The 13,907-nt window shown below is 56.6% G+C and overlaps 1 protein-coding gene across 6 annotated transcripts in view; it reads left to right on the forward strand.

Moving 5' to 3' along the window:
- LOC121272906 (zinc finger protein 687-like) overlaps positions 1 to 13,907 on the forward strand; it is a 67,402-nt gene that overhangs the window by 17,137 nt on the left and 36,358 nt on the right. For 4 of the 6 annotated variants that reach the window (XM_041179762.1, XM_041179759.1, XM_041179760.1 and 1 more), the window contains one exon: positions 7,507 to 9,857. In XM_041179762.1, coding sequence (XP_041035696.1) covers positions 7,524 to 9,857 — 2,334 coding nt within the window. In that variant the 5' untranslated portion in view covers positions 7,507 to 7,523. Of the gene's footprint in view, positions 1 to 1,749; positions 1,879 to 6,013; positions 6,059 to 7,506; positions 9,858 to 13,907 lie in introns of those variants that run through there. The other 2 variants (XM_041179758.1, XM_041179763.1) reach the window with 2 other exon arrangements.

The raw sequence follows: 13,907 nt of genomic DNA on the forward strand, positions 1-13,907 counted from the left end.
ACATTGATTTAGTTGTAACTGAAAAACCATGTATCTCGTTTTGAAAAAGGCAGCTGTATACTGACTGTTTCATCTGGCGGTGGTTGTGTCTTCGGCCTGACTGCCAGTTTTTATCCTCTGCTGAAGCCTTCTTCCAGGAATCAACATTTCACCCTCTCAACATGTCCTTCTACTCCTTTGCTCCTCAACTAGCTCACATAGTAGCGAGCTCCATACTCCCACCACTCTCAGGGTAATCAAGTTTCTTGAACTTCATACCCTCCCGTAACTGCTTTCCCATCATCACAGGCTTCTCAATCTCAAAATCCCTCGTCTTCGTCGGAAGACTCCACCTTTGCAACTGCTTTTGGGCTGGATCCCAACCCACATCCTCTCCCTTAATCTGGATTGCGGGCCTGTCTTTCCCCACTCCTCCGTCTCCAGGCAGTCCACATCCCATGCTCTGGAATTCTTTCCTGAAAGAAAGGCCCTTTTGATTCAGCTCTCCCAAAGCCGCCTCAAAACCACAGCAACTTGCATTTATGTAGCGCCTTTAGCGTGGAAAAACGCCCCGAGGTGTGTCTCAGGAGCGTCACACTGAGCTACATAAGGAAGCTGTTTGGACAGGTGACCAAAAGCTGAGTCAAAGAGATCAGCTTTAAGGGGTATCTTAAAGGAGGGGAGAGAGAGAGGGAGGGGCGGAGAGGTTTAGGGAATGAATTCCAGACTTCAGGTTCCAGGCAGCTGAAGACATGGCTGCCAGTGGCACAACAACGGAAATAGGGGGATGTGCAAGAGGCTGGAATTGGAGGAGTGCAGAATCCATCTGTTCGACCTTCTCTGCCTCTCCTAATGACTCCTTCTTGCCATCTAAATCCCATCCTTTCTTTATTTCTCCACGTTCCCACCCCCGTCCCAATTCCCCCAACCTTGGGCTATTTCTCTAATTGATCGGCTCTGAAATGTGTGACGTTTACCTGTTTTTATAATCGACATTGATTCGAGCTGATGGCGTGCTGTGGATCATCAGGTTGAATTACAACCTCGCACTCACTCCCAGCTAGTGTTTTCCCTTTCTGCGCCCCCCCCCCCCCCCCCCCCCCCCCCCTCTCCAACCAGGTTTACATCCCAAGCTCCAGTTACAACCTCTCCTGAAAGCGATGACTCATTCCTGGGATACAGTTGCTTTTGTGTGGCGCCTTTAACATCCCACAGGAGCGTGCATCAGTGAAAAATGTGACACTGAGCCATGCAAGGAGTTATCCAGACAAGGTGACCTGGGAACTTCGGTGACCTGGGCTGACCTCACTCAAGTGATCATTATTCGTGCTCAGCCAGAGGTGTGGGGTGTCACCAGCTGAGTCCATGACCGAGGCAGCTTCCAGCAAGTGTCACTGCATAGCTCTCAGGAGCGTGAATCCTTACTAATTGTTTTTGCTTCCTCCCCTCCTCACAAACCAAGCTGTAGGGAGTGTTGTGATTGGTTGCAGTGCCCTTTTTGAAAGCCAAACACACCTTTGCTCCTTCGCTGCAATTAATGTTAGAGAGGTGAGAGGCAACTTCCTTTGTGCAGACATCTCCCTCAGGAGCTCCTGAGCTCCCCTCCCCTGCCTCCACCGGCATTTTGCTCCTGCTGTTTGGAATATTATACCTGCAAATGTGAGGAGGGAGAGGGTAGGGGGGAAAAGAATTAAAAGGCGATTGCTGCCAGGATAAATGATGTCAGAGGCTGCAAAGCCAGTTTATGGATAAGTGTAGGGGTGTGAGGAAACTGTCAGGCAGCACTAAGCAAGGAGGAAGTGCAGTGTGAAGTCTGTGCCTCGTCTGAATGACAAGGAATAAACACTAAGAGCGGAATCTACTGCGTCACCCCAAGACTAGAGATGGATATTATAAAGAGTGAGTAAGACTTGGACAGGAGCGGGGAGAGGGTGGGGTGGGGTGGGATGGGGGGAATAATTTTATCACTGGTTTGCTGAGGGGAAACTCTTCAGCGTTCTCTCCTTTGCTGCCCTCCACTTTCTCTTAAGCTGCGTCTGCTGGGACCAGGAAGTAATGCACGCAAGGTATGAAGTGCAGCCAGTCCTGTACGAGAAGCTTTGAAAGGCTCTCCACAGGGGCTGTACAGTCAAGCGTAGTCTCGGCCATCCACGTGAAGTTCGCATTCCTGTGGCGGTCACACGACACGAGTGTCGCCCTGAAACCTCTGGCGCCTGGGAACCGCTGCCCTGATCACCACTTTGCTGATGGCTCCTTCACTGACCGCAGGGGTCCGTCGCAGCCTTTTATCGATCAGGCAGCTTTGCATGAAATTAAGCTGTGCAGTTCTGGAATAGGTGCAGAAGGCCTTGAGTTTTAATTGAGTTTGGTTTCTGAACTGACAGAAGTTCTATGATCCAGTGGAGTATCAGCAAAGCGTTTTAAGTTGTGGTTTTCATACAATCTTTCAAAATCCCAAATCATTTTAGAACCTAATGATTCCTGATCACACAAAAGCTTTTTGGAGCCTTGGCTTCCCAGAAAATCTCAATTTTTTTCACTGACTGTCTGGATTTCTGCACCCAGCGTCTGCACAAAACACTCCTAGCTACGGAGTAAAGCTCCCTCTACACTGTCCCCATCAAACACTCCCAGGACAGGTACAGCACGGGGTTAGATACAGAGTAAATCTCCCCCTACAGTATCTCCATCAAACACTCCCAGGACAGGTACAGCACGGGGTTAGATACAGAGTAAACTCCCTCTACACTGTCCCCATCAAACACTCCCAGGACAGGTACAGCACGGGGTTAGATACAGAGTAAAGTTCCCTCTACACTGTCCCCATCAAACACTCCCAGGACAGGTACAGCACGGGGTTAGATACAGAGTAAAGTTCCCTCTACACTGTCCCCATCAAACACTCCCAGGACAGGTACAGCACGGGGTTAGATACAGAGTAAATCTCCCTCTACACTGTCCCCATCAAACACTCCCAGGACAGGTACAGCACGGAGTTAGATACAGAGTAAAGTTCCCTCTACACTGTCCCCATCAAACACTCCCAGGACAGGTAAAGCACGGGGTTAGATACAGAGTAAAGCTCCCTCTACACCGTCCCCATCAAACACTCCCAGGACAGGTACAGCACGGGGTTAGATACAGAGTAAAGCTCCTTCTACACTGTCCCCATCAAACACTCCCAGGACAGGTATAGCACAGGGTTAGATGCAGAGTAAAGCTTCCTCTACACTGTCCCCATCAAACACTCCCAGGACAGGTACAGCACGGGGTTAGATACAGAGTAAAGCTGCCTCTACACTGTCCCCATCAAACACTCCCAGGACAGGTACAGCACGGGGTTAGATACAGAGTAAAGCTGCCTCTACACTGTCCCCATCAAACACTCCCAGGACAGGTACAGCACGGGGTTAGATACAGAGTAAATCTCCCTCTACACTGTCCGCATCAAACACTCCCAGGACAGGTACAGCACGGGGTTAGATACAGAGTAAAGCTCCCTCTACACTGTCCCCATCAAACACTCCCAGGACAGGTACAGCACGGGGTTAGATACAGAGTAAAGCTGCCTCTACACTGTCCCCATCAAACACTCCCAGGACAGGTACAGCACGGGGTTAGATGCAGAGTAAAGCTCCCTTTATACTGTCCCAACCTCAGAAGAGTAATATTATTACAATAAATTGACAAAACACTATGGTAGGGGGAAATGAGAGTACATTGAACCTGAGGCTGTCTGTAGGGGTGGTAATTTTGTTTAACTTCAAGAGCTCAGTAGAGTTGTAATCTCCTGTCTGGACTCTTGTTTTTCCAATCCGGGTTTTAATTGAGCCTTTTGTTCCCAAGCTGTTGAGAGATTTTATTGATGGCACTGGAAGTTTGTTCACTAGAACCTTTTGTTTCTTCCTTCTGCACTTTTGTTCTGACTGAGGGAGAAATATTGTGCCAGGATATCAAGGAGAGCTCCCATGTCACTGTTAGAAATAGTGGCCATGGGGTCTTTTATGCTCACCTGGGAGGGCAGGCGGGGCTTTGGGTTTAACGTCTCATCTGAGAGGCAGGGGAAAGGGAGGGGCCTCTGCCTTAAAAAGACAAACAACTGAGTGGCGCCTCAATCTAACAGTACGGCAAGATAGAAAAGGCACATCCGCCCATTTGTCTCATCCAGTCAGAATCCCAACGCTTCCCTGCTCCAGTGTAATGGCCACCTGCACAGACCCGGGTTTATTTCCTACCTGAAGGAGCATTACCCCAAGATCACATGCTCAAGTCCTGGAAGTTAGGCTGTGACCCAGAAACTACTGTGCGTGTGTTTGCGTGTGTGTGTGTGTGGGTGTGTGTGTGTGGGTGTGGTACTACAGACAAGGTTAGGATCTCTCTTATCAGCCAGGGAGCCATGAGCAAACTGGACCTGCATTGTGCTGTAAGAGGCAGAGATTGGAAGGTGTGAAGAAGGGGATCTTTTACTCAACCAGCTTTAAGACTTTGGTGCATCGATGAGGCAGTGAGCGCTGGAAGGGTTAAGACCAGAATTAATTAATGGCCAAGTTGTTAAACTGGGTTTGATTTATTAGTTACACAGTGTTCTAGGTCATTTGAAAAAATGGAAGGTATAATTCGAACTGCTTGGCTGAATCAGAGACAGGGGAGTGGGGAACAAGAAACAGTTGGGACTCTGAGACCGTGTGGCACAGTAGGTTAAAATGGTGTGTTTTTTATCAAGGCGTGAGATAGAGTGCAGCCTGAACTTGATTCATGAACCTCACCTTTCTTGGTGGGGGGAGACTGTTGGTGACACCAGCTCTGCAGGGCTTGTTCCGAGGTTACTAATCATAGTGTTTCCAAGGTAAAAATCTGCAGGCAGTGGAGTGAATAGGAGCTTGACCAGAAGACCACATCTTGGAGTATATCTGTCCCTGTGAGTTGGGTTAGAGAGGATGCTGGTGAAATGACTGCCTTTAATTACATTTCACAGGCAGAGATTCACAGTGGAAGGAAATTAAACCGATTCCTATGAACATACAGAAATGATGCGTGGGAAAAGACCATTAAGCCTCCCCGGGGACACACAGTATTATGATTAGGCACCATCTTACTCACTTTTTTCCCCCCACCCTCTCAGTCATGTAAATTCTTGGAAGAACACAAAAATCTCAGGTAAATCTACTCTGAGTAATTCCTCTCCACCTCCCCCCCGCCCCCTCCCCCAGTGGGTAGACATCTGTCCAGGACAGCACACGGACTGAGTGTTACCTATAACCACATTGACATTCTATGCTATATGGTCTCTGCTCCAAGTCAGGAACCAGCCCAACTCCCTCTTGAGGGTGAATAAAGAGTCAGCACCCATCGCACCAGCCAGCAGTGTACTTTAGAGATTCACGACTCTAACGGAAATGAAAAATCACCCCATGCCTGGTCGGTTTAAACTCTTGTCCCCTGGTCCTTGTCAATCTGTTAAACTGCAGTATTCCATCACTTAGGACGCTATGCAGCCCTTTTCGTTGTTTTATAAACAGGTCGCCTCTAATCCAATGCTGCTGTAAACAGACCCAGTTCTGCCTGGACCGACCACGGATCCTGCAAGGCCCACTGCACCAACCGCTGAGCGGGAAGACGGTGCTGATTCCAGCTCCGTCCCTGAGAGGATGCTGAATGGGAGAAAGCTCCTGTCATGAGGGAGAGACACCTGTACTTCTGTCACCTATCTGCAGCCGATTTGCCCTGTATCCTTGGCCTTTGGGAATAAAATCAGGCAGCCTTCGAGCCCCATTTCTCCTTTATTATTCTCACCTTTGTAACGCCAGAATTGGCCTGCTCAGCCTGTGCATTTCCCAGTGGCTCAGCCATTGATGCTCTGTTCCTCACGAACCTTTGCATAATTTTGTCTGACCAGACCTTACACAGACTTGAATCAGCAGAGAATCAATGCTAAACCTTTGAATGCTGGTTTAGGGTCTCAAGATTATTCACGCCCCATTCTCCTTGCCCCTCTAGGACCTCACGCAGCCAATTATCGGCAGAGGCAGGCGGTGGGTGTGTGCAACGAGGGTCTCGGAGCCTGGTCTGTGGCTGCCAGGTGATTGTCTTTATCCCTGGGGAGTGGGTGGGGAAGAACAAACTGGACAACGGGCCAGAATCATGCTTTCAGAAGCTTGTCGACAGCTTTGTTCCAATTTTATCCAGCAGGTCCTGCTACAAGTGCAGCGCTAAGTATGATGTGGCATGTCTTGATGAATTGTGAGAGTTGAGTAACTGATAACTGGGAGTGTATTATCCCCACGGCAGCTTAACGCAAGGCTGCCAGCGACCCCTGCAGTCTTTCATGCAGACGAGCCAGGCAAACCTTTTATCCTTGGAAGATTTCCTGGATCCGACAGTTCCCTGTGCAGCTCCAACAGTGTGTTTGCGCCTGCACGGGTGACCACCACCGCCCCCCCCCCCCCCACCACCACCACCACCACCACCACCAAGGATGAAGGCAGTTGTAAATCGATCCTACAATGCTACGCAGCACAGAAGGAGTCCATTCAGCCACCTCTTTTTTTTTAAAAAAAGCACCCACTCCCACCCCCGCCTCATCGTGTCGGCCCCCCCCCCCCCCCCATAGCTCTGCTGATTTATCCCCTTCGAGTATTTATCTGCTGGAAAGTTAATTCTTGAACCTGCTTCCACCGCCCTTTCGAGCAGCGTGTTCCGGATGGTAACAGCTCGTGTTTGCTTATTAAGCTCTCCCCAACCTCCCCTTCTCCCTTTGCCAATTATTTTAAAGGCTGCTGTACAAGTATGCAAATGCTGGCCACTGTGAGGCTGCCAGGGAAGCAGCATACTCCGAACCCATCTCCACCCCCTGATTTCTATCTCATCTGCTAGGAGGAAGACCGCAGGAAGCCAGTGAGGGTGAAAGCAATACTGTTGAGCATCTCTGGGCACCTTGACGACCCACCAACATAAACAGATGGTTTTGTTTTACCTATCCTAACCAATTTAAGATTGAGTTACACTGTTTGCTCCTGGAACGAATATCAACCATTATTGAAGTTAAACAGTGACGTTTTATTCCTTTCATTTGTATCTCTCCTTTCCCCCTCCCCAGTGTGGTCTTTTAGTGCAGGGGCAGGGCTTGCATTTAGGCCTGTGTTTAAACTGATCTGAACCAGTGGGATGTTAGAGTTATCGTCTTCACCCCCCCCCCCCCACACACACACACACACACACACACACACACACACACACAAACACCCCGGGTTAGGGAGGAGAAAATCGACCCGAGAGAACCTGCTGCTGATAGGCCATTCAGGGACCCTGGTGGGAAAACGCCTATGTGCGTCAATGTTGGTGGAGAATGAGATTGGGCTGGGCTACGAGGCCACACCCAGTCGAAGAGCCTGCGACACTCAAACACGGGGAATGACCTCATGGCCAGTGAGAGTCAGCACCTACAGGAGGGAGAGGGTAGTACTTTTCAAACCAGGACTATATACAGCGGTTTATTATTTTTTTTCTCTTTCCCCCCCCCCCCACCAGATTTAACTAGTCTTCCTATGATGGGCGATATGACGACTCCTGATTTTGATGACCTGTTGGCTGCCTTTGATATCCCCGACTTGGACCCGCAGGACACCATCGAGTCGGGCCAGGAGGAAGCCCCTTTGAAGCAGACCGCCATAGCGGCCAGCAAGGCGCCAGCCGCCGAGCTTGCCGTGACACTGCCAGATGAGCCAGTGGTCAGCGTGATCGTCAAGAACAGCGTCAGCCCCAAGCGCTGTGACCCCACCCCCGTCCACCACCAGGAAGCCCACCGCTTCGACGCCAGCCCGCTGCACAACGGCTTTGAGGCCGCCTCGATGCCCAGGTCGCCCAAGTTGGCGCCGCCAGCCGCCAACTGCGACAGCTGGCCAGGGAACCGGCCGAAGGCGGGCGCGGCCCGCGGAGGTAAAGAGCTAGAGGGGCTCCCTCCCTTCGATGCGTCTGGCTGCCCGCAAACCGTGGACGTCATGAAGGCCGAGGACCGGCCGAGCGAGGAGAAGGACCAAGAGGCTGGCTGCTTCTCCCCACAGTCCCCCCTCTTCCCCATTCCACCGGACTCCGAGGCCTTGAATTCCAGAATGCCAGACGAAGACGGCGAGGAAAAGTCGCCCGTGAGGTACTCCCAGAGATTCACGCTGGACGATGAGGACCAACGGAGGGCGGGCGGCAAAGCCAGATCCTCGTCGGAAGAGGAGGAGGAGGAGGAGGAGGAGGAGAAGCAATCGGATGTGGAATCGGAGGAGATGGAACAAAGCAGCGAGCCGGAAGGCAGCCTGCTTGAAGAGCCCGATGGGGCGAGGGACAACCCCAGCACCTACTCTGTCCCGATCTCTCCCGTGTCGCCGTGGCCAGACCCCAATCCAAACTCAAGTGTGACGGTGTCTGCCGATGTGAAGTCCCCCGACGGGACGGCTGAGATGCAGCCACAGAGCCCCCTCGAGTCCTCAACGTCCAAGGGGAGCCCAAAGGCGTTTCCATCGCCGCTGAGCCTCGGCAGGCAAGTTAAGAAGCAGCCTGATAGCCCTCAGAGCGTCTCCAGCAACGATGGCGACGACAGCAGCAGCAAGGAATCCTCCTCCACCAGCTCCTCCCGGCCCCTCAAGGTGCGCATCAAGACCATTAAAACCTCCAGCGGGGGCATCATGAGGACGGTGACACGAGTCTCGTCTGATTCCGAGCTGCAGAACAGCCGAGCCGTGGAGGACGGAGTGGTGCCGGGTGATGAGACCGAGCCGATGGAAGAAGGGGAAATGGGGGAGGAAGAAGGGGAAGAGGAGGAGGGAAGAAGTCTGCTTCTACCCAAGGAAGAGACGCAAGTCCCTGGCCCTACGCACACGGACAGCGCCGAGGTCGTCAGCCTTCAGCTGGGCAACGGCACTATCGTGAAAGGGACGGTCCTGCCGACTTCCACCTTCCAGAACGCCAGCACGGCCATGCTAATGGCGGCCAGCATTGCCCAGAAGGCCACGCTGGCTCCGGCGAAGGCAGTGGGCGGCGCGAAACCAGTCTCCAAAAGCGTCCACTTGGCCAGCCTGAACCTGGTGCCCCAGACTCTCTCCGTGGCAACCCCGGCCAAGGCCCTGGCCTTGGCACCCAAGTTTGTCACCACCGCCCCTGCCGGCGGCACCACCACCACCACCACCCTGCAGCTGGCCACCAAGTCGGCTCTGACAGCGCAGTCACAGAAGACCTCCCAGGCCGCCAATGGCTCCCCCGCGCCCCGCAGCCAAGCCGCCCCCCTGGTGGAGGCTTTCCACAAGCTGTTGAACGGGAAGAACCCGTTGCCGACCTACAAACCCAACCTCAACCCGCCGGCGGACAGCTGCTTGGCGCTGCCCCCCTCTGGTTACCGGTGTTTGGAGTGCGGCGACTCCTTCGCCCTGGAGAAGAGCCTGGCCCGGCACTACGACCGCCGCAGCATGAGGATCGACGTGACGTGCAACCACTGCGCCAAGAGGATCGTCTTCTTCAACCGCTGCAGCCTGATGCTGCACGCCCGCGAGCACAAGGACAAGGGGCTGGTCATGCAGTGCTCCAACCTGGTCATGAAGACCATCAGCCTGGACCAGATGATCGGCCAGCCCGATGTCGCCCCCGTGCTGCCGGGGGGGGGTGCGGCGGCGGCCGCCTCCGGCCAGGCTGGCATCTCCAAGGCCGGGGGGAAGAGCGCCGCGGCGGCAGACACGGCCCCCGCCCCCCACCAGAGCTCGCCGGTGATGCCCCTCTTCCCCGACCCAGCCCTCATCAACTGCGATAACTTCAACTGCACTGAGTGTGACCAGCAGTTCGCTGACCAGGTCGAGCTGGCCATGCACTTTCAAGTGGGGGCTCCAAACGCCGCTGCACAGGTGAGTCGGGGGGGGGGGTTGGCGAGGGGAATGGGGCATGGGGAGAGCGGCTATGTGTCCTACTTCCAGCCTCTTCCCTGCCTCGAATTTCTTGTTTGCGAAGGCTGTCTGTTGCAGCCATGTACATAACCGTTTGTCAACCTCCCTCCCCCCCCCCCAAACCTCTAAATCACATTGTATGTTCAGCGCAGAAACAGACCATTCGGCCCCTCTGTTCCATGCTGGTATTTATCCTTCACATAAGCCCTCCCCTCATCCCCTCTTCATCTCCCCCCATCAACATATCCTTCTATTCCTTTCTCCCTCGTGTACTCACCTTGACCACTCCCCGTGGGAGCGAGTCCCACATTCTCCCCACTCCCCGTGGGAGCGAGTCCCACATTCTCCCCACTCCCCGTGGGAGCGAGTCCCACATTCTCCCCGCTCCCTGTGGGAGCGAGTCCCACATTCTCCCCACTCCCCGTGGGAGCGAGTCCCACATTCTCCCCACTCCCCGTGGGAGCGAGTCCCACATTCTCCCCACTCCCCGTGGGAGCGAGTCCCACATTCTCCCCACTCCCCGTGGGAGCGAGTCCCACATTCTCCCCACTCCCCGTGGGAGCGAGTCCCACATTCTCCCCACTCCCCGCGGGAGCGAGTCCCACATTCTCCCCCACTCCCCGTGGGAGCGAGTCCCACATTCTCCCCACTCCCCGCGGGAGCGAGTCCCACATTCTCCCCACTCCCCGTGGGAGCGAGTCCCACATTCTCCCCACTCCCCGTGGGAGCGAGTCCCACATTCTCCCCCACTCCCCGTGGGAGCGAGTCCCACATTCTCCCCACTCCCCGCGGGAGCGAGTCCCACATTCTCCCCACTCCCCGCGGGAGCGAGTCCCACATTCTCCCCACTCCCCGTGGGAGCGAGTCCCACATTCTCCCCTCTCCCCGCAGGAGCGAGTCCCACATTCTCCCCACTCCCCGTGGGAGCGAGTCCCACATTCTCCCCACTCCCCGTGGGAGCGAGTCCCGCATTCTCCCCACTCCCCGTGGGAGCGAGTCCCTCATTCTCCCCACTCCCCGTGGGAGCGAGTCCCACATTCTCCCCACTCTCTATGGGAGCGAGTCCCACATTCTCCCCACTCCCCGTGGGAGCGAGTCCCACATTCTCCCCCACTCCCCGTGGGAGCGAGTCCCACATTCTCCCCACTCCCCGTGGGAGCGAGTCCCACATTCTCCCCACTCCCCGTGGGAGCGAGTCCCACATTCTCCCCACTCCCCGCGGGAGCGAGTCCCACATTCTCCCCACTCCCCGCGGGAGCGAGTCCCACATTCTCCCCACTCCCCGTGGGAGCGAGTCCCACATTCTCCCCACTCCCCGTGGGAGCGAGTCCCACATTCTCCCCACTCCCCGTGGGAGCGAGTCCCACATTCTCCCCACTCCCCGTGGGAGCGAGTCCCACATTCTCCCCACTCCCTGTGAGAGCGAGTCCCACATTCTCCCCACTCCCTGTGGGAGCGAGTCCCACATTCTCCCCACTCCCTGTGGGAGCGAGTCCCACATTCTCCCCACTCCCTGTGAGAGCGAGTCCCACATTCTCCCCACTCCCCGCGGGAGCGAGTCCCACATTCTCCCCACTCCCTGTGAGAGCGAGTCCCACATTCTCCCCACTCCCCGTGGGAGCGAGTCCCACATTCTCCCCACTCCCCGTGGGAGCGAGTCCCACATTCTCCCCACTCCCTGTGGGAGCGAGTCCCACATTCTCCCCACTCCCCGCGGGAGCGAGTCCCACATTCTCCCCACTCCCCGTGGGAGCGAGTCCCACATTCTCCCCACTCCCCGTGGGAGCGAGTCCCACATTCTCCCCACTCCCTGTGAGAGCGAGTCCCACATTCTCCCCACTCCCCGCGGGAGCGAGTCCCACATTCTCCCCACTCCCTGTGAGAGCGAGTCCCACATTCTCCCCACTCCCTGTGGGAGCGAGTCCCACATTCTCCCCACTCCCCGCGGGAGCGAGTCCCACATTCTCCCCACTCCCCGCGGGAGCGAGTCCCACATTCTCCCCACTCCCTGTGGGAGCGAGTCCCACATTCTCCCCGCTCCCCGCGGGAGCGAGTCCCACATTCTCCCCACTCCCCGTGGGAGCGAGTCCCACATTCTCCCCACTCCCCGCGGGAGCGAGTCCCACATTCTCCCCACTCCCCGTGGGAGCGAGTCCCACATTCTCCCCACTCCCCGTGGGAGCGAGTCCCACATTCTCCCCACTCCCCGTGGGAGCGAGTCCCACATTCTCCCCACTCCCCGCGGGAGCGAGTCCCACATTCTCCCCACTCCCCGCGGGAGCGAGTCCCACATTCTCCCCACTCCCCGTGGGAGCGAGTCCCACATTCTCCCCACTCCCAGTGGGAGCGAGTCCCACATTCTCCCCACTCCCAGTGGGAGCGAGTCCCACATTCTCCCCACTCCCAGTGGGAGCGAGTCCCACATTCTCCCCACTCCCAGTGGGAGCGAGTCCCACATTCTCCCCACTCCCCGTGGGAGCGAGTCCCACATTCTCCCCACTCCCAGTGGGAGCGAGTCCCACATTCTCCCCACTCCCCGTGGGAGCGAGTCCCACATTCTCCCCACTCCCCGCGGGAGCGAGTCCCACATTCTCCCCACTCCCCGTGGGAGCGAGTCCCACATTCTCCCCACTCCCCGTGGGAGCGAGTCCCACATTCTCCCCACTCCCCGTGGGAGCGAGTCCCACATTCTCCCCACTCCCCGTGGGAGCGAGTCCCACATTCTCCCCACTCCCCGCGGGAGCGAGTCCCACATTCTCCCCACTCCCCGTGGGAGCGAGTCCCACATTCTCCCCACTCCCCGTGGGAGCGAGTCCCACATTCTCCCCACTCCCCGTGGGAGCGAGTCCCACATTCTCCCCACTCCCTGTGAGAGCGAGTCCCACATTCTCCCCACTCCCTGTGGGAGCGAGTCCCACATTCTCCCCACTCCCTGTGGGAGCGAGTCCCACATTCTCCCCACTCCCTGTGAGAGCGAGTCCCACATTCTCCCCACTCCCCGCGGGAACGAGTCCCACATTCTCCCCACTCCCTGTGAGAGCGAGTCCCACATTCTCCCCACTCCCCGTGGGAGCGAGTCCCACATTCTCCCCGCTCCCCGCGGGAGCGAGTCCCACATTCTCCCCGCTCCCCGTGGGAGCGAGTCCCACATTCTCCCCACTCCCCGCGGGAGCGAGTCCCACATTCTCCCCGCTCCCCGCGGGAGCCATTCCCACATTCTCCCCACTCCCCGTGGGAGCGAGTCCCACATTCTCCCCACTCCCCGCGGGAGCGAGTCCCACATTCTCCCCACTCCCCGTGGGAGCGAGTCCCACATTCTCCCCACTCCCTGTGAGAGCGAGTCCCACATTCTCCCCACTCCCCGCGGGAGTGAGTCCCACATTCTCCCCACTCCCTGTGAGAGCGAGTCCCACATTCTCCCCACTCCCCGTGGGAGCGAGTCCCACATTCTCCCCACTCCCCGTGGGAGCGAGTCCCACATTCTCCCCACTCCCCGTGGGAGTGAGTCCCACATTCTCCCCACTCCCTGTGGGAGCGAGTCCCACATTCTCCCCGCGGGAGCGAGTCCCACATTCTCCCCACTCCCCGTGGGAGCGAGTCCCACATTCTCCCCACTCCCTGTGAGAGCGAGTCCCACATTCTCCCCACTCCCCGCGGGAGCGAGTCCCACATTCTCCCCACTCCCTGTGGGAGCGAGTCCCACATTCTCCCCGCTCCCCGCGGGAGCGAGTCCCACATTCTCCCCACTCCCCGTGGGAGCGAGTCCCACATTCTCCCCACTCCCCGCGGGAGCGAGTCCCACATTCTCCCCACTCCCCGTGGGAGCGAGTCCCACATTCTCCCCACTCCCCGTGGGAGCGAGTCCCACATTCTCCCCACTCCCCGTGGGAGCGAGTCCCACATTCTCCCCACTCCCCGTGGGAGCGAGTCCCACATTCTCCCCACTCCCCGCGGGAGCGAGTCCCACATTCTCCCCACTCCCCGCGGGAGCGAGTCCCACATTCTCCCCAC

This window comes from Carcharodon carcharias, chromosome 36, assembly GCF_017639515.1.
Source record: "Carcharodon carcharias isolate sCarCar2 chromosome 36, sCarCar2.pri, whole genome shotgun sequence".
Lineage (NCBI taxonomy): Eukaryota > Metazoa > Chordata > Chondrichthyes > Lamniformes > Lamnidae > Carcharodon > Carcharodon carcharias.